A 27980-nucleotide genomic window follows, 5' to 3' on the forward strand; every position below is an offset into this window, starting at 1 on the left:
AGTGTGATCACAAAGCGAGAGTTTTAAGATGTCTTTTGACACAAATCAAGCCAATCTTGAGAATATGGATCTGGAAGAGATAAAAGGTAAAACCAACCAAGCTTTTGAAGAAGATGAAAGTCAGGAAAGAAGATCTTGCAAAATCAGTGAATCTAGTGAAAACACTAAAGCAAAAGAAGAGCCTGATAATGCTGTGAATATACAAAGTGACAAAAATGACCAAGTGAGCATATGTTATGAAGCTGGACCCTATGCTGGAATGCCGAAAGAGGTCCTAATACGCTATTCAAATCAATTACGTTACAGGCTGCCCAGAGAAATTATTTTCTGGCTCATTCTGGCAGCCACGATTGTTCTGATAGCCTGCACTATCACCGTCATTGCACTGTCGCCCAAGTGTCTGGACTGGTGGCAAGCCAGTCCAATCTACCAGATCTACCCACGATCCTTCAAAGATTCTGACGGGAATGGTATTGGAGACCTGAATGGTAAGCAACAATAATTCTAGAAAAAAAAAGCAGATGCAATGCTCAGCTTTGGTCTCTTTATTTAAGAAGAATGTAAATGCATCAGTGATCATTCAGATGTTTACTAGATTGACTCCTGGAATGAGTGAATTGTTTTATGAGGAAAGGCTGGACAGACTAGACCTGTTTCCACTGGAGTGTTGGAGAGTGAGGTGGCGTGATTGAAATATATAAGAAGCTGAATGGTCTTGACCTGAAAGCTGGATATGAAAAGGATGTTTCGTTTTGTGAGTGATTCCAGTACTAGGAAACACTTTAAAAAATATAAGTTCCTCTTTCAAGATGGAGATGATGGGTTTTTCTTCTCTCAGAGGGTTGTGTAACTTTGGAACAATGTCTCAGAAGGCAGTGGAAGCAGGATCTTTAAATTTTATGGCAGAGGTAGATAGATATATATTAGGTAACTGAATCAAAGATTATCAACTATTGTCAGAAATGTGGAATTCGAAACATGAAAAATATCAGCCATGATATTATTGAATGTGTCATGGGCTGAATTGTCTACTTCTGCTCTGATTGTATGAAGAAGTGTTTGCTTCTTTCTCTCAAGATGGTAATATGCCTGCTCCCACAATAGCTACTGAAGCAATGCCCATATTATGCATGCAAATGTCTAGACCAGCTTGTCCTGACTGTATCCTAAACTCAACAATTATGTTTGTGGAATGAATTCCATTCTTTCTCTTCTTATATTCGTAATTTTCAAAACCTCCTAGCATTGTAATCACAACTCAAGATGCAAAAGCTTCAACAGAGTTGAGATATCAATAACAGATAATGTACTGATTAATTTTCTGTACAGCTGTTTGCCTTTTTAAGTACTACCCGTGATGCTAATTCTGGTCTCAACCACAAAGGATTGAAGGTCAATTTCACATCACATTGGCACTCACAAATTACATTCAGGTGCTAATTTGTATTGGAACACTCTAGTTGTTATTCCATTGTTGACTCAAGAGGTTACCCAGATGCCCTAAGCTGCAAATCATAGGACACTGGCATCAGCAGCATCATCAAAGTAAGTAGCATATTCAGTCTTTCCCTGTGATTTGTATCATCCTACTACCCTTTTTGCATGTGGTGACTTTGAAATTTGGTATAGTTAATAAGTTTTGACAAAATTGGAAGTGTAGTGGATAACGGATGAGATTACTTCAGATTATAACAGGATCTTAATCAGATGGGCCAATAGCTGAGGACTGGCAGATAGAGATTAATTTAGATAAATGCGAGGTGCTGCATTTTGGGAAAGCAAATCTTAGCAGGACTTATACACTTAATGGTAAGGTCCTAGGGAGTGTTGCTGAACAAAGAGACCTTGGAGTGGAGGTTCATAGCTCCTTGAAAGTGGAGTTGCAGGTAGATAGGATAGTGAAGAAGGTGTTTGGTATGCTTTCCTTTATTGGTAGAGGGTGATGGTGGAGGGTCTTTATCTGCCAGTCCTCAGCTATTGGCCCATCTGATTAAGATCTGTCCTATACCAACCTCCCCTTAATTTAAAGCTGTGTCCCCTAGTAACAGCTGACTCCATACGTGGAAAAAGGTTCTCACTGTCAACCCTATCTAAACCCCTAATCATCTTGTACACCTCTATCAAATCTCCCCTAAGTCATGCCTCATCGCATCATAATTTCCCTGCCCCCAGCTATAACTCCTGCCCTGCAGTGCACACTTATCCCTCTCCATCACTAGAGTAAAAGTCACTGAGTTTGTGGTCACTGTCCCCAAGTGCTCACCTACCTCCAAGTCTAACATCTGGCCTGGTTCATTACCTAGAACCCAATCCAGTATGGCCTCACCTCTTGTTGGCCTGTCTACATATTGTGTCAGGAAACCCTCCTGCACACATTGGACAAACACCGACCCATCTAACGAACTCGAGCTATAGCTTTCCCAGTCAATATCTGGGAAGTTAAAGTCCCCCATAACAATCACTCTTCTCCTGAATCATCCTTGCAATACTTTCCTCTACATCTCTCGGGCTATTAGGAGGCCTGTAGAAAACTTCTAACAGGGTGACCTCACCTTTTCTATTTCTAACCTCAGCCCAAACTACCTCAGATGGCAAGTCTTCCTCCATCGTCCTTTCCACCGCTGTAATACTATCCTTGACAAGCAATGCCACACCTCCCCCACTTTTACCCCCACCTCTGACTCTACTAAAACATTTAAACCCTGGAACCTGCAATAGCCATTCCTGTCCCTGTTCTACCCACGTCTCTGTAATGGCCACAACATCGAAGTCCCAGGTACCAACCCACGCTGCAAGTTCACCTACCTTATTTCTTATACTTCTGGCATTGAAGTATACACACTTCAAGCCATCATCCTGTTTACCGGCACCCTCCTTCGAGATCGATGCCTTGTTCCTAACCTCCCTACACTCAAGGTCCTGTACCCTAAAGCTACAGTCCAGGTTCCCATGCCCCTGCAGAGTTAGTTTAAACACTCCCAAAGAGCACTAGCAAACCTCCCCCCAAGGATGCTGGTGCCCCTCAAGTTCAGGTGGAGACTATCGTGTTTATAGAGGTCCCACCTTCCCCAGAAAGAACCCCAGTTGTCCAGAAACCGGAATCCCTCCCTCCTGCACCATCCCTGTAGCCACGCATTTAACTGTTCTCTCTCCCTATTCCTCGGCTCTCTATCACGTGGTATGGGTAACAGACCAGAGACAACAACTCTGTTCGTTCTAGCTCTGAGCTTCCAACCTAGCTCCCTAGGTAGTCTTGGGGGAGATGCTCCATCACCAGCCTGCACCATCTCATAAGACCTGGAGGTTTGTCCGAAGTCCAATTCATTACAATATTCTTCCTCTCACAGTGCATAAGAATGTTACACAACCTCTTCTTGTGTTCCCCCAGAGAGGGCAAGTTTGGCAACCCCAGGAGAAGAAATACCAGATCCACCTTGACTTGAATTCCCAGGATTTCCTCTTCCTCTTTTTTAAAGTGCCATTGTTTTGACCTTTTCTTCCCCCTAAGATCCAAAATAATGCAACAGATTATAAAACAGTAATTACTGCACTTGGAATTCAAGGAAATCACCTCCAATACCTAAAATACCAAAAAAAAAATGATCAGCTGTTAGAGCCACAATTTTCTTTTCCATCCTCCCTCTTGAACCCAATATGGTATCAAAGGCAGTTTCATATCTGATTCCGCATTTAGAGGATGTGTTAAGAAGATTTGACAAATACAAGAATGTTGACACATACCTTTGATGCCACAGCCAAAGAAACATTAGTTTTTGTAATCCTGGATGGTCTTTATCAAGGAATGAAAAATACACCAGTGACTTATCAAAAATTAATCAACAAGGTCATCAAAGCCTTATTCAACTGCATTGGTGATTTGGTTATGTTCAGCCAGTCCCTGGAGGAGTATTTGCAACACTTGAATAAATTGTTTGATCAGTTACGAAAAGTTAGTTTGGTTATAAACTCAACCATCAATGAATTTGCCAAACAGAAAATGATTTATTTGGGCCACACCTTGTGACAAGTCTAAGTAGTAACAGAGAAACAGCAAGTGTTATCTTGGAGTTTTCCATACCTAAGACAAAATACAAAATTTTGTAGGAATTAAGCTTAAATGAACTTCATCAAAGATTTGTTCGAAATTTCAGCACTGTGGTGGTTCCTTTGAAAAGTTTATTTTGTAAAATTTGAATTAACAAAGGAATATAAGAATGTCTTTAGCAACTTGAAAACTGTACTGAGTGCTGCACCACCAAATTATGCATAGTCATTTAAACTGGCTGTTGATGCCAACAATATCGGATTTATGCATTGTTATAATATGAGATGGGGATCAAATGCCAAGTGAATTATTTCAGGTATTTTTTGCACATGCCAGTTAGTAACAGGCCAACAGAAATATTAAACTAGAAAAAGAGATTTTTAATTTGGTATGGTTCTATACTACTATCAAGTCAAAATCTTTAACAACTCTGAAATAGTTAAGTTTACAGATCATAATTCTTACACCTTGAAATATTTAATACTGGGATTTTGAGAGCATTTTGAGCAAATTTTATGTGGTAAGTCTACAGATTTAAAAATCTATCACTTCACAGGGAAAGAGAATGGCTGTCACCAATTTTGTTTGGTTGTTCAGATAAATGTGAGGTGCTGCTTTTGGGAAAGCAAATCTTAGCAGGACTTATACATTTAATGGTAAGGTCCTAAGGAGTGTTGCTGAATAAAGAGACTTTGGAGTGCAGGTTCATAACTTCTTGAAAGTGGAGTCGCAGGTGGATAGGATAGTGAAGAAGGCGTTTGGTATGCTTTCCTGTATTGGTCAGAGTACTGAGTACAGGAGTTGGGAGGTTATGTTACGGCTGTACAGGACATTGGTTAGGCCACTGTTGGAGTATTGTATGCAATTCTGGTCTCCTTCCTATCGGAAAGATGTTGTGAAATTTGCAAGTATTCAGAAACGATTTACAAGGATGTTGCCAGGGTTGGAGGATTTGAGCTACAGGGAGGGGTTGAACAAGCTGGGGCTCTGTTCACTGGAGCATCGGAGGCTGAGGGGTGACCTTATAGAGGTTTACAAAATTATAAGGGGCATGGATAGGATAAATAGACAAAGTCTTTTCCCTGGGGTGGGGAGTCCAGAACTAGAGGGCATAGGTTTAGGGTGAGAGGGGAAAGATATAAAAGAGACCTAAGGGGTAACTTTTTCACGCAGAGGGTGGTACATGTATGGAATGAGTTGCCAGAGGAAGTGGTGGAGGCTGGTACTATTGCAAAATTTAAGAGGCTTTGGATGGGTATATGAATAGAAAGGGTTTGGAGGGATATGGGCTGTGTGCTGGCAGGTGGGACTAGATTGGGTTGGGATATCTGGTCGGCATGGACAGGTTGGACCGAAGGGTCTGTTTCCATGCAGTACATCTCTATGACTCTATGTTTGGATGCTGTGTATACAAATTATTTCTGATTATGAATACAGACAGTCCATATGAAACAATACATCACAGCAGACAAAATGCTGACCATACTCAACCAGCCTGTGCTTGCAAAATTCAAAACACAGTGTCCAACATTGGATGCGATTTCGTGATTGGACAGCATTTGCTAAATAATCCTGATTGTGCGAAGACTTAGACTATATGCCAACTTACATTTGGCTACTAGATTTGCATTGCAGTGTATTTGTGCTTGATGAAAGCTACAGAACTTAATTCAGAGGGCCCCAAAGATAGAAAGAATGTTTCAACTCCATAGAATAGGTGATGAGTATCCCTTATTTCATTTCTCAGTGTTATGCCTTGATTAATTAAAAGATTAATACGTGGTTTAAAATTTAAATACAGCTTGGCAGTTAGCTGATGTTGGAGGAAACATTGTTGCTGTTGTGTCGCTATGTCTGACCAGACCAGAGGGGCTGCTCTCATTAGAGAGAAGTGACTGGTGGTGATTTAACCTGAGGGCCACCAGACCTCAGGCGAGGGAAGAGGGTGAGAAGGAGAGTCCTTCATGGCAACCTCAAACCAGTGATGGGAATCGAACCCATGCTGCTGGCATCATACTACCCTATAAACCAACAATCCAGCCAACTGAGCGAAACCAATTACCAGTTAGCTGTCAGTTACTTTCTAACTGATGCATTATCCCTGGCAATGCCTTTACCAATCAGAGTCCAATTACAACCAATGAACATTCTCCTCCCATACAGTACACAAAATATTATTTTCTTTTTATATTGGTAGTTCTTACAAACTGTGCTGATGAGCACAAAACAAAATGATTTGACAAGTATGTTTTTTTTCCACCAATAATTACATTTTTTGGGAGTTTTAATCTTGATTCTTGAAAGAAACGTATTAAAATATATTTTATCTGTTCCCACCAGGCATTACAGAAAACCTAGATTACTTTGTTTATTTAAACATCAAAGCTATCTGGTTAAGTCCTGTGTACAAGTCTCCAATGAAAGATTTTGGATATGATGTGGAAGATTTTGAAGAAATCGATCCAATTTTTGGAACTATGGAGGAGTTTGACAACCTCTTAGAAGCTGTCCATGACAGAGGTGGGAGCATATTGAAATAGCTGAGATTTACTTTTCAGTTGCTATTATATTGCAATACCGAAATTAAAGCTCATACAACACCCGGTTATAGTCAAATAGGTTTATTTGGAAGTACAAGCTTTCAAATAGAACCGGTCTGACTCAAGTTTGGAATACAGACTCACTCTAACCTCACATCTTTAATGCATTGTCTGAGCTGAGATGTCACCCTTTTTTCATAGGACCTTAAATTATCTCGGGAATGTGTCTTGAAAGAAGTCCTGGGATTTACACATTAATGAATTGAACCTATAAGCCATTCTAAAAGATGAAAGGCTTAACAGCAATCTAGGTTTGTTCAATATATCACATCAGTTGTATGATACTGTAATCTTTTGCTATAAAGTCTGTGTCCTATGATCCTACCCCACTAGCTACCTGATGAAGGAGCAGTGCTCTGAAAGCTTGTACTTCAAATAAACCTGTTGGATTATAACCTGATATTTTGAGATTTTTAACTTGGTCCACTTTAGTCCAACACCAGCATCTCCATATCATTGCAATACCGGTTTGACTAGCTTCTATAGATTGCAAAACACAGATGACAAGACTCCTATAGGCTGGCTGTAAATTGTTCTCCACCTACCAGAGAGAGTATTGGTCATATCTGTCCATATGCGATTACGTGTGGAGTTCATTCCTTGATATATCTTTTTAATGTTTTGAAAGTATGGATTGGTATGTTTGCTTTTTACAAAATGTTAAAGGAATAATCTATTTAAAAAGACCAATGAGCCAGCTGAACTATTAATATTAATTGCTCCATAGCAGTCATTAGTGCCTTGAATCTCCTAATCCTAAAATTTCAATTTGGAAGCCCTACCTGGGGTTGCAAACTCCGTTTCGAGAAGCTATGGCCAATTACGTAGAAAGATAATCTATTTGCCAAGGTGGTGGACTTTGGTATAGGTATTAATGAATACTTTATACCTGTTATCATGCAAGAGGGAGATGGTATAAACATTACAGCAATGAAGGAGGATTGTGAAATACAGTTTAAAATTAACATTGTGAGAAAGGAATTATTAAAGGGTTTACCATCTTTGAAAGTGGATGAATCCCAGGCTTACTTGAAATCTTTCTGAGTTTGTTAAGGGAAAACTAAATGAAGTGCATGAAATTATGAAGGGTAGATGAAGGACAGAGTTTCATGGAGGGGCTAGTGCACTGCTCGCACTCTGTAAAAGAATTGGCTACCAGCTGATAGACTGATAAGAAGCAGGGCAACCCTGCAGCCATGACTCAGGGTGGGTTAACTAAGTTGTTGCAGAATGTGATTTCTCAGCTGTGGAAGTCTCAGCTTCTGGTGCTGTTAACTAGTCTCACGAACTGACAACTCCAACGGGGTCAGCAACACCAAGCGTCCACATTGAAAGAACTACAAGCAAGTCCAGGATGAAGGAGATTGGGAGATTTTAAAATTCAGAAAAGAGGAAAAAAGTGGGAATGGGGAGTATTTCTTCCGACGGGGGGGGGGGTGGGGGGGAGATGGTGTGGAGAGGAAGGGGGGAATGTGTCCCTGATGTGCACAGGGAACTCTCCAAAGATAGTGGCCCTGTTCATTCCCATTCTTTAAAAAGAAATGGGCTGCCTCTCCTTCCCAAGGTAACTGTGTTATAGTTTGGTAGGGCAGTACTGGGGTCAGTTAAGCTCAGTTAACCCTTAAATATTTAGTTAAATATAAATGAGCTGCCATTTTGGTGTCTGTCATTCTACCCCAGATTATAGAGATTGATTGGGAAGGGATGGAATGTTTGGACTGAGTATCTCTGCCTTATTTTATGATCACCCTGTGCTGAAAATACACTTGGTAAGAGCACATAAAATCTAGTACTGAATCAACCAAATAGCTCTATTCTGTTTGCTTGAGGAGTTCATAACCCTAGATTTAGGATATAAAGAGAAATATTTGGGGGAATTTGAGGGGAATGTTTTTTCACTTGGAAGCTGGTGGGAACTGAAACTCACAGCCAAAGATAACGTGGTAGATTCAGAGACTGTCATAACATTTTAAAATGTCTTGGATATGTACTTGAAGTACTGCCACCGACAAGGCTACAGGCTGAGCTGGAAAGTGGGATTGGACTGAATAGGTACTTGAAGGTTGGCATGGAGATTCCTGATGAAGGGCTTTTGCCCGAAACGTCAATTTCGAAGCTACTTGGATGCTGCCTGAACTACTGTGCGCTTCCAGCACCACTAATCCCGAATCTGGTTTCCAGCATCTGCAGTCAGTGTTTTTACCTGGTTGGCATGAACACACTGGGCCAAAATGCCTCCTTCTGTGCTATAAATATTGTGATTGTATGAAGTCAATGGAGATATAAAATTAATTTCCAACTATCTATCACACAAAGTCAAGATGGGAAGCAAATCCGTAATGCATGAGTCTGGAAAGGCACAGCCGGTCAGGCATTTTCCGAGGAGCAGGACAATCGATGTTTTGAGCATAAGCTCTTCATCAGAAATGAGACTTGCGGCCAAAGGGGCTGAGAGACATGTGGGAGGGTTGTGGGGCTGAGTGAAAAGTAGCTGAGAATGTGAGTGGATGAAGTTGAGGTTGAAGGTGATAGGTCAGAGAGGAGAGTGGAGCGGATAGGTGGGAAGGAAAATGGACAGGTAGGACAAGTCAAGAGGCCAGTGCCATTTGGAAGGTTGGATCTGGGATAAAGCAGGGGTAGAGAAAATGAGGAAACTGGTGAAATTGACATTGATCACATGTGGCTAGAGGGTTCCAAGGCAGAAGATGAGATGTTCTTACTCCAAGCGTCAGATGGTTAGGATTTGGTGGTGGAGGAGGCCCAGGTCTTGCATGTCCTTGGCAGAGTGGGAAGGGGTGTTAAAGTATTTGGCCACAAGACAGTGGGGTTGTTTCGCATGTATGTCCAAATACAGGTAAATCTCGAATGCATATGGAAGGATCCTTTGGGGCCATGGACAGAGGTAAAGGGGGAGGTATGGGTGCATGTTTTGCAATTCTTGTGGTGGCAGGGGAAGGTGCCAGGAGTGCTGAGTAGCTTGGTGGGGTGCGTGGACCTAACAAGGGAGTCATGGAGAGAATGATCTTTATGGAACACAGATAGAGGTGGGGAAGGAAATATATCCCTGGTGGTGGGGCCTGTTTGTAGGTGGTGGAAATGGTGGAGGATAATGCGATGTATCCAGAGGTTGGTGGGGTGAAAGGTGAGGACCAAGGGGTTCTGTCATTGTTGGAATTGCAGGGGTGGGTTTCAAGGGCAGAGGTGTGGGAAGTGGATGAGATGCACTGGAGGGCATCATTGACCATGTGGGATGGGGAATTGCGGGCTTTGAAGAAGGAGGCCATTTGGGATGTTCTGAGGTGGAATTAGTCCTCCTGGGAGCAGATGCAGTGGATGTGGAGGTGTTGATAATAAGGGATCACCAGCATCTGCAGTCCTCGGCCAATAGGATTAGATGAAATAATGTTTGAGGAAACGTTTGTGAAGCATAAGTGGCAATGAGTAGTTGTGCTTATTGGTCTGTTTGTATGTTGTGCATTTTATGTAATAATATAAATTTTTTAAAACATTTGAGAAAGTGTTCTGTAGAGCAAGTTCAATCTTGCTATCTTGGACACGCAAGTTAGACATTCACTTGCTATATACGAAAAGATAAACATTTTAAAACTGAGTCCAAGTCAATACTTGTAACAAAAGCTTTATTTCAGATATTGTCCATCTTTGACAAGGTCCCTCATAGCAGGTTGATTTGAAAGGTGTATCACATGGGATCCATAGGGAGCTGATAAGATGGATACAGAACCAGCTTAATCCTAGGAGATGGAGAGTAGCGGTGGAACGGTGTTTTTATGACCAGAGATCTGTGACCAGTGATGTTCCACAAGGATCAGTGCTGGGACCTCAGTTCCTTGTAATATGCATAAATAATTTGGAGGAAATTGTAGATGGCCTGATTAGTAAATTTGTGGATCATACAAAGATTGTGGGATTTGCAGATAGTGAGGAGGATTGCCAATGGATGCAGCAGGATATAGATAGGCTGGGAATTTGGGTGGTAAAATGGCAGATGGAGTTTAATCCTGACAAATGTGAGGTGATGCATTTTGGAAGATGTAATGCAGGACAGATGTACAAAGCAATTGGCAGAACCCTTAGTAGCATCAACAACAGAGGGATCTAGTCGTACAGGTCCGCAGCTCCCCGAAAGTGGCAATACAAGTGGATAAGGTGGTCAAGAAGGCATTTGGTATACTTGCCTTTATCATTTAGGACATGGACTATAAAAAAATGGCAAGGCATGTTGCATCTGTATACACTTTAGTTAGGCCACTTTTGAAATATTGTGTACAGTTTTATTTGCCATACTACCAGAATGACATGACTGTTTTGGAAAGGGTACAGAAATGTTTTCCCAAGATGTTACCTGATTTAAAGGTTGTTAGACATGAGGAGAAATTGGACAAACTTGATTTGTTTTCACTTGAGCATCAAAGGTTGAGGAGCAATCTGATAGAAGTATATGAGAGGCATGGATAGAATAAATATTCAAAGTCTTTTTCCCAGGCTGGAGACATCAATTAATAGGGGCCAAAGGTTTAAGGTAAAAGGTGAACACTTAAAGGAGATGTGAGAAGTATTTTAACACAGAGTGTGGTAAGGCACTACCAGAGGATGGGGGGAGGTGGAAACAATGCTGAAAATGTGTTGCTGGAAAAGCGCAGCAGGTCAGGCAGCATCCAAGGAGCAGGAGAATCGACGTTTCGGGCATGAGCCCTTCTTCAGGAATGAGGAAAGTGTGTCCAGCAGGCTAAGATAAAAGGTAGGGAGGAGGGACTTGGGGGAGGGGCATTGGACACACTTTCCTCATTCCTGAAGAAGGGCTCATGCCCGAAACGTCGATTCTCCTGTTCCTTGGATGCTGCCTGACCTGCTGCGCTTTTCCAGCAACACATTTTCAGCTCTGATCTCCAGCATCTGCAGTCCTCACTTTCTCCTCGGAGGTGGAAAAAATAACCATGTTTAAGAGGCATCTTGACTGATATATGAATAGGTAGGGACTAGAAAAATACAGACCACACAGAGGCAAATGGTCTTAAGTTTAGAAAAGCATCATATGTCAGCGTGGTTTTACTAGGCTGAAGAGCCAGTTTATGGGCTGTACTGTTCTTTGTTCTTAGCAACCTGGAGACTGCCTGTATATGCACCCATTAATGAAATGTTTATAATTAAATTTAGAAATGCTTTGCCCCTCCAATTTAATTATTATGTAATTTTAACCAAAACATAAGAGCAAATTGATATAATTTAAATTATACATTAAGATACAGTTTGACATATTCACTTACTCAGAGTCATTTGTAATTTCCTATGTTAGGTTGTTGTTTTTAAAAAAGAACTTAATCAGTGAATTGTTTAAGTATTATTGTGGGTTATTAGCAGATTAAAATGCAACTTACTGTGTTGACACGGAGAATAATGCAATATTATCACATTGGTTATTTAGGATAGTAGCATCATTACAACATACAGAAGGCAAAAACAGGTTGTAGGAGCAAATTACTACAGATGCTGCAATCTGTACTGAAAACAACAAATGCTGGCGATCACAGTGGGTCAGACAGCATCCACGGAGAGAGAGCAAGCTAACGTGTTGAGTTAAGATGACTCTTCATCAGAGCTGTAATGAAGTGTGGAGGAGACAGCATTTATGCTATAGTTTGGGGTATGGTGTGTGAGCGCATTGGGTGTAAGGTGCTGGTGGGGAAAAGGTGTTGATACATCAGATTAAGGGACCAGGATGTGTGAATGACAGAACAATCGAGAGTCTCCTGCCAGACTTGAAAGGACAGACAGATTGGAATGGGGAGAAAGGACATGATAACAGAATGTAACAAACTAAAAGAAAGGAAATAAATGGGAGTTGTTTCACACTTTGAAGATGTTGAGCTCAGTATTAAGTCCAGAAGGCTGTAAAATGCCAGTCTGAAGATGAGACTAAAACAGATTGCTTTAATATTGTGCTAATGTTATAGTTGATCCTCTCACCTATAAGAGAAAGTTGGAGACTACATCTACTAAGGCAGAGAAGCCTAAGTGGAAATTTAATAGAGTTTTTAAAATTTGAATGAATAAATAATGAAAGTCAGCTCCTCTATTTGAGGAGTTCATGATGAGCAGAACATTAGAATCTGTTTTACTTTGCTGTATCAAAGATGTGCTAGAGTCACACTGATTTAAATGCTGTAAACATCTTCAATTCTATAGTTCCTCTTATTTTAACAGCCATGATGTGGCTGTGCTGGTGTTGGACTGGGTGAACAAAATCAAAAGTCACACAACACCAGGTTGTAGTCCAACAGGTGTATTTGAAATCACATACTTTTGGAGCGTAGCACCTTTATCTTCACCTGATGAAGGTGCTATGGTCTGAAAGCTTGCGATTTCAAATAAACCTGTTGGACTATAACCTGGTGTCATGTGACTTCCGACTTTATTTTAGCAGCTCATGTTATTTCCACCGTTAGGGTTGCAAATGTAATAATCGGGTTTTTACATTCTCTTAAACAACTCAAAATACTCTATTTAGACACAACATTTGTTTGGAAAAGGACATTCCTAAGTTAACTGCAGAGCTGGGTATTATTCACTGTTAAAGTGAATAAAGCATTCTACAAATGAATGTAACATTTTATGAATACATCGGCAAATAGCTATTGGTAAGAGTTTAATACCAATTGCAAATGCATATATTTGAAGGACTAATTCACTAGCATCCATCATCAAATGTAATTCTCCTGCCTTAAGATGAATACAAAGGCAAAGAAATCATTCTATTGACGTTGAAAGATCTTGTTCTGAACCAAGTCCAAGTGATCCTCCTGCATTATATTTTAACATGACTTTTGGTGGTAATTGCGATAATGACCAATTTGATTAACTTTTGAAAGAATTAACTTCATTGATATGCTTTCCATATACTTTTTAAAAGGTTTGAAACTGATAATGGATTTCATTCCAAATCACACTAGTGACAAACACCGCTGGTTTCAACTTAGCCGGAATCGAACAGGAAAATACACTGATTACTATATCTGGGTTGACTGTAAACACGAACTGAACAAAACCACCAATCCTAACAACTGGGTAATAATGTCATTTAAGTTACCTTATCTAAGATTTCTAACTCCTTAATAATAAACAGTATTAGTTCTATTTTATTAACAATTTTTAAAGTCTCCTTTTCTTTTCCTGTATTCACTGGAAAAATAGTAAGGGTCAGTTGGAATTTTATGATTTTAATGCCAATGGAAACCAGTTCATCTATTAAGTTATCATTGTTATTACTTTCAGAACACCTTTTGAAAATATTATTGCACTTTGACTGGAAACAATCTTTCTGATATAGAAAAGAAACTTTGAGATTCAGTTTCACAAACATTAAAAACAACACTTCATGTAGCTATTGCCGAAAAGAGCTATTCAAATATTGGGTTTTCTGGCAGAAGTTGTGAAATATAAAAATTGAGATGTGGTGATGAATTTATATATGAAGTGATAGTAAGACCACAGCTGTGTGTTTGTCTGAATTCCACAAAGCAGCAAGCACATTGAGGCAAATAAAAAGTGGACCACAGATTTACTGCCTGGGATATTGCCTAGTATGAAGGAATGCAAGTATGAATGCAGTGTTACAAAGACAAAAAAGGCTATACTCTCAACATAGGATAGAGCAGTGAAGATGGGGCTACCCAGGGACTAAGGTGAACCAGTGCCATAGGGATCTCTGAATTGACCGACAGATGGGCTATACAAATCTCATCACCCTCATTGCCCGAGACCTCTCACAGCATGGTAGTGGTTACCAGGCCCTTGCAGTGACTGTTAAATTTTCTTAGCATTGAAACTCTTCAATTTGGATTTCTGCCGAGGATCAGCTGTAGACTTTAATAACATCTCAAAAAGAGATGCACATTCCTGCATCACACTGGTCACTGATGTCTCATTTGCCACAGCTGGACAACATGTTAATTTAATGGTACAGCCTTTCAAAGACATAGGGTGTTGGATCTCATCTCCATCAATGCAGAACATCAGGAATTGAACTCGCATGTCTATCAAAATGCCGAGCAATGAGTGAGATCATTAACAGGAAGGGCTTCCACTACCGCAACATTTCCTGTGGGCGCTTCATTTTCTTCCCACAGTCCGAAGATTTGCAGGTGGATTGGCTATGCTAAGTTGCCCATAGTGTCCAGGGATGTGTAGTTTAGGTGGATTAGCCACGGGAAATGCAGGGTTGCAGGAATGGAGTACAAGGATGGGTCTGGGTGGCGTGCTGTTTGGAAGGTCGATGTGGACTTGATGAGCCAAATAGCCTGCTTCCATGCTGTAGGGACTTTATGATTCTATGAACATATAACATTTGATTTCCATGTTGCAAAAACCTTTCTTGTCATTCCAGTAAAAATAGTCAATTTCAATCTAGTCCCCAAAAATGAAAACATTCTCGACTTTTACAGACCTTCCTCCACTCTTGAAATATGATCTTCCCTGTCCCAGATGCCAGGCTTTCGACACTCTTGAGACATCTCAATTCCCTCGATGAATTGTAAAATTTTGTCACAAGTAACAGATCTCTCCCTTGGTCAAATAGCACCTTATTTATCTTTGCTGCTGAGTGTCGAAAAGAGACCCACTTTCCATCTGACCACACCCTAACCATCCTTACTAGCCCCAGTGACCAGAAAACCCATTCCATTTCAATTTAAAGCTTGCCCCAAAAAGTCTGAATTTTAATTATTTGCCCATCAGAGGTGGATTTCTCACACAAACACAGATCTGGCTCCTGTTTCCTGCTTTGTGGTGAAAATTCAGCCCTGTGCCAACTTTTAAATATTATAAAGTTGATGATTAGTTGAAGAAAAGAAGTAAAAGTTTACTGAAACAAAGCAGACAAATTGTATTTGAACTACTGTTAGTGTTTAAAGTAAGGGTGGCATGGTGGCTCAGTGGTTAGCACTGCTGCCTCACAGTGCTCGGGGCCCAGGTTCAGTTCCAGCCTTGGGTGACTATCTGTATGAAGTTTGTACAGTCTCCCTATGCCTGCCTGGGTCTGCTCTGGTTTCCTTCCACAATACAAAAGATGTGCAGGTTAGGTGCATTAGTACAGGTAAATGTAGAATAATAGGGTTGGGCTGGTTGCTCTTTAGAGGGTCAGTGTGGACTTGTTGGGCCAAATGGCTTCCACATTGTTGGGATTCTATGATAATCACTAATACAGACTGATTGGGCCAAGTGACCTAATTCCACGTCCCAATTTCCCTCTCATTCTGTGTAAAATTCTTTCTTCTTTTAACCCCGATAATGAGAACAAATATTTATAAAGTTCAATGCCTAGTCATTTCTTAAAACAAAAATACCAGATCATGTCATCACTTATATACAAATTAGCTGAATAATTAAAAATGAGGCATTAATTGATACAGACAAGAAAAATTACGGCTAAATGCATAATTGTCAAATGAGCTTTCTATCGTGAGAACATCTTTCCTTTAGAGGAATTTGCAGTGAATTATCTTGCATCAGTTTACAATTGACATTCCAATCAGGACATGAGAAACTGTCAATTTCTTTCAGGTCAGTTTGTTTGGATACTCTGCCTGGCAATTTGACGAGGTTCGAGGACAGTGTTACTTACATCAGTTCTTGAAGGAACAACCAGATTTGAATTACAGAAATGTTGACGTGCAAGAAGAAATGAAAGTAGGTAGCTTTTGGTTTAGCCTATGGCTCAACTCAAATTATGTTGTTAGCCACATAAATTTGCAAAACAGATTTATGGTTTCTTCATTATTTTAATGTCAGTATGAAAAATGTATGCTAACTCATTACATCCATCTCCCTGCACTAGAAAATAAAGAAACTAGTGGGAAATGTTAGAGATCAGCATTAAGTCTTACTTTTAACAAGATAGAACCCAACTGAATAGTCAAAATTACACAGCTGCAAGTTATGCTTAGTTTGCATGGGGCCCAGAGCATTATTTATGACTATTGACTACATGGATTTTCACTCATTGTTAATATTCAAAATGCATTCTGATACATAGGATGGACTATGAAGCAGGAATCAATTATCAAAACCTACCAATTTTTGTGTATGCCTAATTTTCCTCCATAACCAGATTCGTAACCTATGTTTAAATGACTTGGTATTGCATCTTACCTGTAAGCCATATGAATTGAATCTGGAAACTTCATTGCCTGAATGCATCACTTCCAGATTGAACAAGGACTTTACCAAATGAACCACAGGGATGCTACTTTGGAGTTTTAAGCTTAGAGTTATAGAGCTGTACAGCATGGAAACAGACCCTTTGGACCAACTCTTCCATGCTGACTAGATATTATAAATTAATTCAGTCCCATTTGCCAGCATTTGGCCCATATCTTCCTATTCATATATCATCCAGATGTTTTTTAGATGCTGTAATTGTACCAGCCTCCAACTCTGGCAGTTTATTTCATACATGCATCACTCTCTGTGTGAAAATGTTGTCCCTTAGGTCCCTTTTAAATCTTTCCCCTCTAACCTGAAACCCTCTAGTTTTGGACTCCCCCACCCTAGGGAAAAGACTGGCTACTCACCTTATCCATGCCCCTCATGATTTTATAACCCTCTATAAGGTCACCTCACAGCCTCAGACACTCCACAGAATAGGGCCCCAGCCCATTCAATCTCTCCCTATAGCTCAAACCCTCCAACCCCAACACCATCCTTGTGAATATTTTCTGAATCCTTTCAAATTTCATTAATATCCTTCATATAGCAGAGAGACCATAATTGAACACAGCCTTCCAGAAGTGTCCGAACTAATTTCCTGTACAGCCACAACATGACCTCCCAACTCCTATACTCAATATACTGACTAATAAAGGCAAGCATACCAAATGCCTTCTTCACTATCCTATCTACCTGCAACTCCACTTTCAAGGAATTGTGAACATGTACTCTAAGGTCTCTTGATTCAGCAACACTCCCCAGGACCTTACCATTAAATGTATAATTCCTGACCTGATTTGCCTTTCCAAAATGCAGCATCTAACATTTAACTAAATTAAACTCCTATCTGCCACTCGATCAAGGTCCCATTGTACTCTGAGGTAACCATCTTCGCTGTCCACTGTACCTCTAATTTTGGTGTCATCTGCAAACGTACTAACTATACCTCCTATGTTCACATCCAAATCATTTATACAAATGACGAAAAGCAGTGGACCAATCCTTGTGGTACACTGCAGGTCTCAGGGCTCCAGTCTGAAAAGCAAACCTCCAGACTGAAAAGCAACCCTCCACCCCCACCCTCTGTCTTCTATCTTCAAGCCAGTTTTGTACCCAAATGGTTAGTTCTCCCTCTATTCTGAGTGGTCTAACCTTGCTAACCAGAATGCCTTGAGGACCCTTGTCTAATGCCTTTCTGAGGTCCATATACATTTAGAAATTATTGAGAGAAATATTTTGGAGATATGAATTTAGATTCCAAATGGGAAATTATGAGTGCACACAATACTACTTCCATTTTGACTATGTTGGCAACACAGACTAACATTTGTAATCTGCCAACACTTTTTATGAACATTTATTACAATTAAAATATTAAAATGTAATATGAATAGATAATCTACTTTTTTGATACTCATTCAAGAATGTCCAAGGCACTGGGTATAATTCCTCTGACCTTGTACTAAATGGTGTCATAGGGATCTTTTACATAATTCTTAGCCTTGTCTAAACAATGTCCACTCATAGTGCTTGCTCATTACTGCACTGGAGTGTTAGCCCTGTTTTTATGTGTTCAAGCACTGGAGAGGTATTGAAACACAGTTGACTTTATTTCAAATTAAAAATTCCTTAACTCAGCTTTTCTGTAATCAACTGATTGTCCTCTTGGTTTAGCTATGTAACTCACAGTATTGTATTCACTGTTGTGTGGAATTTGCATATTTTGATTTAGTCTTTTCATTAAACATGTGATACATGTATATGAACTTTTCTATTTTTTTCAAGAATGTATTACGATTTTGGCTGAAGAAGGGGGTTGATGGTTTCAGAGTGGATGCAGTCAAATATCTTCTAGAAGCTGAAAGCTTAAGAAATGAACCTCAAGTCAACTTAACACAGAACCCGGTGAGCAACATGATTTCTTATGAAAATGAGTAAATTGCCTTTGACACTGTCCATGGTACATGAATTCTACGATTCATTCAGTTCAGGTAATGATGGAAAGGTGACAAACGTTAAATGTAGATTAAAATTTTTTAAAAATGCTGTCAAAATCGAGAACTTACTCAAACTTAAAAGAAAGTCAGTTCTAGATGAAGAATCCATGGGTCATGTTCAGAAAATTATGATTTTCTATTATATGCAAAGGGATTCTTATCTATTATTGGATAATTTGCTGGAGCATTTTGCAGTTCTTTATCTTGTGAATATTATGAATGGCTTCATAGACTGCTATATTCCAGATAGTTATCTAATGAAGAAATAAACCAAAGCTAATCTTCACTCAAAATAGCTTTATTCACAGTGAGAAATTAACCAGTATATATCTCTTGATCAAGTGAGCTTGTCTGTCATTAAGTATCTCCTTAATAATGGTCATGTAACTATCCAAAGTTCTCTAACTTGTATTCACTTAACCTCAATTGATGCAATTAATATTGTGGCTAATACTCTCATGGAGCAGTGGAAGTATCCATACAACTAACACAGAGGCTCTAGGTTCAAGCCCCACTGGTATCAGAGGTTTATCACACTATGTTGAAAAGATTAAATAAAGATAATTTTTATGAGCAGTGACAGTGGTGTAGTGGTAATGTCAAGTAATCCACAGCTAATGCCCTGGGGACTTAATTTCAAATTCCACCATAAAAGTGGGCAAAATTTAAATTTATGAAGGCCACTTGTGGTGCAGTGCTGGGCCCTATCTTTGGGTCAGAACTTCCAAGTTGAGACCTACCTGCCACAAAAGAGACATGTCTCTACAGTTTGATTAAAAATATCAAGGCTACTAGTACTACAGTGTCAACAACTGGCAAAGGCATTTCAGCAGCACATCTTTGATGGGCATTTCTAGTTAAAGGATGAAGAAAAAGCAGATTGAGCACAAAAAATAGCAGCTGTAAGGAGAGCATGGAGGAGGAGGAGAGTTTATACCAATCACCTTTCCCAGATTTCAGACTCAAGACATCATGCTCAGCAGTTCTTAGAGAAAAAACGCTTAGTGAGGCTCTGCTTCTTCTGAAAGGTGGTAACAGTAGCATTACGTTCTGCGCAAAACCAGTGACCAGAACCTTGCCTGTCATTGCTTCCCTGAACATTTTAGTGTCCAAATCCTTCTGGGCTACCACGGGGAATAGCAGTAACATTAGTCAGTCTACTGCTCATGTTTGCATCATGTCAGTCACAGAGCACATTTTCCCGTGGACAACTGAAAATAGCAAGATAAGGCTCTGGAGTTAATAAAACATTTTTAGACTTCTCATAAGTCCAGGGAATCATCGACTGCACACACATTACCACCTGGACTCCCACAGAATGTCCTGAATCTCAACAGCTTTCACATTTTTCAAGCTTAAATGGTGTGTGATTATCAGTAACATATCATGGAGGATTCCATCCTCTGGTAATGGTACATCTTTAGGAAAGTTCTGCGACTAGGGAAGAGGGACAAGGGTTAACAGTTAATTACAAAAATTAGCAATCACAAATGAGAGACAATGTGCTAGATTTTAATGCAGAGCATGGGGAAAGAAACATGAGTATACAGAAAGAGGGAGATGTTTAAAAACTCTGCTCTGTGTGTCCTCCAGCCTGTCTATTGTACTGCATGCCCTTCCTCTGTCAGTATGTTATCAGGGTCTCCAATCTTAGCATGAGAGTTTCATTGACACCAGCCCTCTTCCCGATCTTGTCATTTATCTCAAAATACATACCAGCACGTCCGGCAAAAGCAGGGAGTGGATCACAAACATGTTTGCAGAAACATGAAGAAGTGTGGGACAGCTCAGCTGACCGCAAGAAACAATTGGCGTCAGGAAATGGATCAAATCATTAGGGCATCAGCAAATGCTGATACAACAAATAAAGATATGGACAAAGGATTTGTGGTGCTGGAGCTAAAGCATGTAAGGACGAGCTGAGCGGGGAGTAAAAGCTGCATATTGCAATAACACTGGTGAGGACTTTTCAGGCATTACTGGCTGGTCCTGGATGAAATATTGCTTTCACTGATTCTGGGAAATCCCTTGTGTCTTATTGCTGCACTATATTCCAGAACATATGACAGTCAGATGAGGACCTTTCAGTCTCCTGTGCAATGCTCTCCACAATTAAAAATGTTTTGATATTATTGGTCAACATCAAGCACTCATAACTGTACTAATTAGATTTTCTTTATTTATTCTTCAAGAATAATATCACATCATATGATGAACTCTATCATGATTACACAACCACACAAGTGGGCATGCATGATATTGTCCGCGACTGGCAACATGTTTTGCAAGAGTTTAGTAAAGAACCCGGCAGATACAGGTAAGGAAAACCTTGCATTCAAATACCCTCCACCATCATCCAAGAAATCCTCAAGCCACCTCAGAAGTTGTTTATATACAATTAATTCATTGACATTCAGCTGCTGGTGTAACTTTGGCCAGTCTGACTGAAATTTTTTCTTTGAATCTTGGTATTCATTCACATTAATGTGAACAGTGAAAAAGAAGAATAACAATTCAACAATTCAGCATTCCCTCAGTACTGATTATGAGCTTAAGTGCTGCAATAGCCTTGAATCCATAACTTTGTGACTCAGAGATGACAGTGCTATCCTAATTGGCCAAAAGCCATTTAGATTTTGTGTTGAACCATGACCAAAAAATTAAATCCTCTTCTTTGCATTGCTAAATATCCTTGTTAATAATAAATATCAATGATCAAGAAATCAACTTTATACAGTTACATGTGAATTTCAGAGAAAGGATTCTAACCATTAAACCTAACTAAAATCCTGCAATAAATCCAGGAAGTGTCGGGAGAAACTCAGCCAGGTTGGCTGCATCTGTAGAGAGAGAAAAACAGGGTTAATATATTGAATCCCATGACTATCGATAGTCATGTGGAGATTGCATGTTGCTATTGTGAGGCCTGAACAGCAAAGGTGATGGAAGGAGGCAATGGAAAGTCATGGAGCATGCTGCACTGCAGCAGGAAGGAGCATCTGATTGCTGAGAATAATAAAGAATCTTAATTGCTCAGAGAGTACTCATCCTACTCATAGCCCTAGAAACAAGACACTTTGGTTCAATCCAGCAATCTTCACTTCCCCTCAGCTGCTGCATTTACTTTTATTTGGGCTTAAAGTGACTCCTTTGCTTTCTGCAATGATAAAAGCATAAAAATATAACTTGTAGTCTGCACCTTCTGAAACACGGTTCAAATGGAAGTATCAGGCATATTTATCTTCTTAAAAGTCTCTGTTATAATTGTTTTCAGACTATCAACTATGAAGTCAGAGACACATCTTGCGACAGTACTCCATCTTGCACTGTTCATCTTGTCAGACTTTTACTCTAATTTTCTTGTATTCAGTAATGAAAATCATTCCTTGAAATGAGCCTTAATTTCCTTGGGCCTGTAATAGAACATAGAATAGTACAGGCACTTTGGCCCTTGATGTTGTGCTGACCTTTTATCCTACTTTAAGATCAGACTATCCTATATATCCTTCATTGTACTATCTTCCATGTGCCTATTTAAGAGTCGCTTAAATGTCCCTAATGTATCTGACTCTACTACCACTGCTGGCAGTGCATTCCATGCACCCACCACTCTCTGTATAAAGAACCTACCTCAGATCTCTCCCCTAAACCTTCCTCCAATTCCTTAAAATTAAACCCCCTCATGATAGACATTTCCACCTTGGGAAAAAAGTCTCTGGCTCTCTATCTATGCCTCTCATCATCTTATACAGCTCTATCAACTCACCTCTCTCATCCTTCTTCACTCCAATGAGGAAAGCCCCTAGCTCCCTCAACCCTTCGTCATAAGACATGCCCTCCAGTCCAGGCAGCATCTTGGTAGATCTCCTGTGCATCCTCTCTAAAGCTTCCACATCTTTCCTATAATGAGGCAACCAGAACTGAACACAATATTCCAAGTGTGGTCTAACAAGGGCTTTATAGAACTGAAGCATAACCTGGCTCTTAAATTCAATAACCTTGCTAATGAAAGCCAATACACCATACACCTTCTTAACAACCCTATCAACTTGGGTGGCAACTTTGAGGGATCTAAGGACCTGGACCTCAAAATCCCTCTATTCCTCCACACTGCTAAGAATCCTGCCTTTAACTCTGTATTCTGCATTCAAATTTGACCTTCCAAAGTGAATCAAGTCAAACTTTTCCAGGTTTAACTCCTGCCACTTATCAGCCAGTTCTGCATCCTATCAATGTCCCAATGCAACCTACAACAACCGTCCACATTATTCACAACTCCACCAACCTTTGTGTCATTAGCAAACTTACTAATCCAACCTTCCACTTCCTCATCCAAGTCATTTATAAAAATCACAAAACCGATCCCTGCAGAACACCACTGGTCACCAAGCTCCAGGCTGAATCCTTTCCATCTACCACAATCCTGTCTTCTATGGGCTCGCCAATTCTGTATACAGACAGCTAGATACCTCTGGATTCCATGCTTCCTTACTTCCTGAATGAGCCTACCTTGGGGAACCTCATCAAATGCCTTGCTAAAATCCATGTGCACCACATCCACTGCTCTACCTTCATCAATGAGTTTTGTCACATCCTCAAAGAATTCAATAAGGTTTGAGAAGCATGACCTGCCCTTCACAAAGCATGTTGACTTTCTCTAATCAAACTATGATTTTCCAAGTAATCATAAATCCTGTATCTCAGAATCCTCTCCAATACTTTGCCCACCACAGATGTAAGAGTGACTGGTTTGTAATTCCCAGGATTATCCACATTTCTTTTCTCAAAGAAGGGAATAACATGTGCCAGCCTCCAATCATTTGGCACTACTCCAGTGGACAGTGGGATGCAAAGATCATCGCCAAAGGTGCTGCAATCTCTTCCCTTACTTCCTACGGTATATCCCATCTGGCCCAACGGATGTATCTATCCTTGTTTTTCAAAATTTTTAGCGCATACTCCTTTATAACATCAACCTGTTTGAGCATATCAGTTGTTTCATGCAGTCCTCAGAAACACTAAGGTCCCTCTCAGTAGTGAATACTTAAGCAAAATATTCATTAAGGACCTCCCCTACCTTGTCCGACTCTGGGCACAAATTCCATCCACTATTGGCCCTACCCTCATTCTGGCCATTCTCTTCTTCCTCACAGAAGCATAGAATGCCTTAGGGTTTAATTTAATCCTATCCGCTAAAGATTTTTCATCCCCCCTTCTAGCTCTCCTAAGTCCATTCTTCAATTCCTTCCTGGCTATCTTGTAACCCTTGAAAGCCCTATCTGATCCTTGCTTCCTCAACCTTAGGTAAGTTTCCTTCTTTCTCTTGACTCGATGATCCTCATCCCTTGTCACCTAAGATTCTTTCAACCTACCATCCCTTCCTTGCCTCAGTGGGACAAACCTGTCCAGCACTATCAACAAGTCCTTCCTAAACAATCTCCACGTTCCTTGTGCATTTCCCTGAGAACATCTGTTCCCAAATTAAGCACTCCAGTTCTGGCCAAATAGCATTGTAATTCCCCCTCCCCCAATTCAATCCTTTCCCATACCTGACATCTGGCACCAAATCCTTTAGTTGGCCTATCTACATATTGAGTCAGGAACCCTTCCTGGACACACCTGACAAAAATTGCTCCATCCAAACTATTTGAACTAAGAAGGTTCCAATCAATATTAGGGAAGTTAAAGTTACCCATGACAACAACCCTGTTATTTCGGCACCTTTCCAAAATCCATCTCCCAATCTGCTCCTTAGTGTCTCTGCTGTTACTGGGGGGGAAAAGTGACTGCTTCTTTCCTGTTTCTGACTTCCCCCATACTGACTCTGTAGACAAACCCTCTTCAATGGCCTCCCTGTCGACAGCTGTGATAGCACCCTTGATTAGTAACGTCACTCCTCCACTGCTTTTACCTCCTCTCCCCATTCCTTTTGAAACATCTAAACCCTGGAATATCCAGCAACCATACCTGCCCCGTGATATTCAAGTCTCCAGTGAGTACATCGTCACTTGCCAAATATCTAAGTCCTTTTAAACACTGAAGTGTTGTATTACAGCTCACTGGATGAAACATGTTTACATTCTCGCCTTCAGAAAATGATAAATACTGACATAAGCCAAAAGGCCATTTTTTTCTTTAGATGTGTAAAATTTTGACCTTATTTGCATTATGTAAATTATACCAATATATCATGATTAAGACAAATTTATTGATTGCTTGTCAGTGTGGAATACATTTTTAATCATATCATCTTTGCAGATTTCTAATGACTGAATCGTATGACAATGAAGAGATTTATAAAACTATGATGTACTATGGAACATCTATACAACAAGAAGCTGACTTTCCCTTTAACTTCTACCTTATTGATCTCTATAAAGAGATGTCAGGAAATGGAGTATTTAAAATTGTAGATTATTGGATGCGCAACATGCCTGCAGGAAAATGGCCAAACTGGGTGGTATGTATTTACCTAAACTTTATAGAAAATGACTAATGAATAGGACCTTAAATTTCATGGGTAACTGATAATGCTAGTATATTTAACTTAGTTGTTACCTTGTTCAATTTAAATATATTCCCACCTTGTGGAATGTAATAGCACAGCAGGTTAAATTTCAATCGAAAATTATCTTTTGCTCTTAAATCTAGTGAAATGGGTTGTGCAATTTTGTCTTAAACATTGCAGGAAGCAGAAATCTCCAGCAGTGATAATCCGTTTCAGCAATCATTCGTAATAAGCTGCAAAGATGGCCTGTTAGGGAAATTCAAAACCTATTTTGAAGTAAATAAGGAAATTTCTTTTGGTTTGAAATTAAGCCAAGTAGCGGGTAAAACAAATAAATCAAGGTACAGTGTGTCTAGGAACAAATACATTGCAAAGTATATGTGTGAAAAAAATTGGTTTGTTAACATATCCTACTGGATATTGTAATCCAGTGTTAAAATTATACATTGTAACACAATTAGTTGTTATGTATTCCTATTTTCTTGACTTTTAGGTAGGAAATCATGACAATTCTCGCATTGCATTTCGTGTTGGTGCAAAGTACATTAAGCTCATTAATATGCTTTTGCTGACTCTTCCTGGAACTCCTACTACTTATTATGGAGAAGAATTAGGAATGGAGAATATTAATGTATCTAAAGATGAGATTCAAGATCCTTTTGGGAAATTTGATCCCGTAAGTATTTCACATCAGGTTTTTACAACTTTTAGGAGGCTAAACATTCCATACCTGGGATTTGGGCTGAAATCTGGTCTAGATTGCTGAAATAAAATTATGTACTTGACGATTAATAAATCTACATGAAGAGGTTTGGCAGTCTCCATTCATTTCTTTGTGCCCACCTCTCAAAGATTTGCCTGCCGTGTCATGTTTATGAGACTTTGCAGTAAAAAACAACATTGATAACACGAGGCGATGCTCAGTCTGCCTTCATGGCAACCAATAACCTGTGGCGAGAAACGAACTTCCCCTAACATAGCATCCTCTCAAAATTAGTGGCAGAGATGCCACTTAGCTAAAACAAAAAGAGTATTGGGTAAATTCACATATTCTGACATTGATAGAAGAGACACCAAAATTCAGTAAGTGGCAGTGCTATGATCAGCTTGTTGATTTTAAGTTTCAGCAATAATTAAAATTTAAATCTAAAATTTGATTTTAAATTTATCAATATAATAAGCTTTTTCAGGTCTTGGGCTAGCTGGAAATTGTCACTAACAATATTTCTTTTGTTGACATTGAACAAAACATTTTACTATTCCTTAAGTTCTAAGAGCAAATATATAGGAAACGTATGGGCAAATAATACATTTATTATATAATATGAAAACTTTATACATATTTTTACATAAGATTAAATTTAAAAAAGCTGAATAACTTTTTCAAGTGGCTGAAGTTTCTTCCAATTTTGTTCCAGACAGCAAATCGAGATCCACAGCGCTCACCCATGCAATGGGATAGCAGTGATAATGCTGGCTTCAGTACAGCAAATAAAACCTGGCTTCCTGTCCACCCAAATTATGTTACAGTAAATGTTGAAGTAAGTGGAGACACAATTTTCAGAATTATTTGTATAAAAACTCATCGAGTAGTTACAAAAAGCTAAGCTTGTATTTATGGAGTTTTAACCATTTACATGCAAAGGTTCAGGTTTAGATGAATAGTCAGGATGGGGGAAAAGGACACTGAAACAATAATTAATTCTCTATCTCGATATTTTAAACCTTTGGTTTTCTTGGGGACTTGCAACATATATGTATTTTTAATTACATTGTGTAATAACCATGACAGGTTGAAAAGGAACAACAAAACTCTACCTTGACCCTGTACCGTGAACTGAGCTTTCTTCGCCGGAATGCATTGCCTATTCATAGAGGATGGATGTGTTATATATGGAACGATGCAGATATATTTGCATATGTGAGAGAACTTGATGGTTTGAGTTCGGTCTTTTTAATTGTACTAAATTTTGGTAATTCTTCAGAAGTAAACCTGGCAAGCAAAATTTCATATCTTCCCAAGGAAGCAAACGTGAGACTTAGTACCGACATCAACAAAATTGGAAATAAAGTTCAAACAGCTTCAATAATAACGAGTGCTGGTGAAGGACTTGTACTGGAATACAAAACAAACAATCCAGTTCACACTAAGGCAGAGTTCAAAGATAGGTGCTATATTTCACAGAAAGCATGCTATTTGAATTCATTTGACATACTTTACAAGAATTGTTGAACTGCTAATAAAAACTTGCTAATCAATTAATGAAGGGCACAAAAGAATGACTCAATACATATTAATGAGATAATAATCATTGATCTGTGAACAAATTGCACATCAATAAAATATTTACTTTTTAGTATGCAGTATTAAACTTTTTTCATCATTTCATAAAATGTTTTCATTTATCCATGGAGTTTGTGATGTTGAGAGTAGGGTACCTGCCTCTGAGTGAAAAGTTCTGTGTTCAAGCCCAGTCTAGGACCTGATGGTCAAGAAAGGTATGTTCATAATGTGCCCAAACAGGTTGAGTATTAACCTGTAAAACCTTTCAATATATCCACTGACAGGCAGTACCAGCACGAGATTCGTCAGTCACATAATGGAAAGA

General features: G+C 39.5%; 1 protein-coding gene across 2 annotated transcripts; it reads left to right on the top strand.

Annotated features, from left to right (window-relative positions):
- On the top strand, positions 1 to 27604 carry LOC140482899 (amino acid transporter heavy chain SLC3A1-like). Of its 2 annotated transcripts, none has more exons than XM_072580631.1 (10): positions 1 to 488; positions 6386 to 6565; positions 13574 to 13728; positions 16222 to 16347; positions 18652 to 18771; positions 21056 to 21180; positions 25122 to 25323; positions 25865 to 26047; positions 26790 to 26912; positions 27164 to 27604. In XM_072580631.1, the coding sequence occupies exons 1-10, from the start codon at positions 29 to 31 to the stop codon at positions 27602 to 27604; spliced, it is 2115 nt and encodes a 704-aa protein (XP_072436732.1). In that variant the 5' UTR covers positions 1 to 28. The 2 variants fall into 2 exon arrangements, with proteins under 2 accessions (XP_072436732.1, XP_072436734.1); XM_072580633.1 differs by having other exon boundaries at positions 25865 to 26002; positions 26742 to 26912.
- Positions 27605 to 27980: the final 376 nt, after the last annotated feature.

The sequence above is a fragment of the Chiloscyllium punctatum genome, chromosome 11, assembly GCF_047496795.1.
Source record: "Chiloscyllium punctatum isolate Juve2018m chromosome 11, sChiPun1.3, whole genome shotgun sequence".
Lineage (NCBI taxonomy): Eukaryota > Metazoa > Chordata > Chondrichthyes > Orectolobiformes > Hemiscylliidae > Chiloscyllium > Chiloscyllium punctatum.

Bases quoted from the DNA above. Each gene is read 5' to 3' on its own strand.
- LOC140482899 (XM_072580633.1), top strand. From the start codon at position 29: ATGTCTTTTGACACAAATCAAGCCAATCTTGAGAATATGGATCTGGAA. The intron at 16,348-18,651 runs GTAGGTAGCTTT...ATTTTTTTCAAG, and splicing joins ACGTGCAAGAAGAAATGAAA to AATGTATTACGATTTTGGCT. The intron at 26,003-26,741 runs GTATCTAAAGAT...AATTTAAAAAAG, and splicing joins TAGGAATGGAGAATATTAAT to CTGAATAACTTTTTCAAGTG.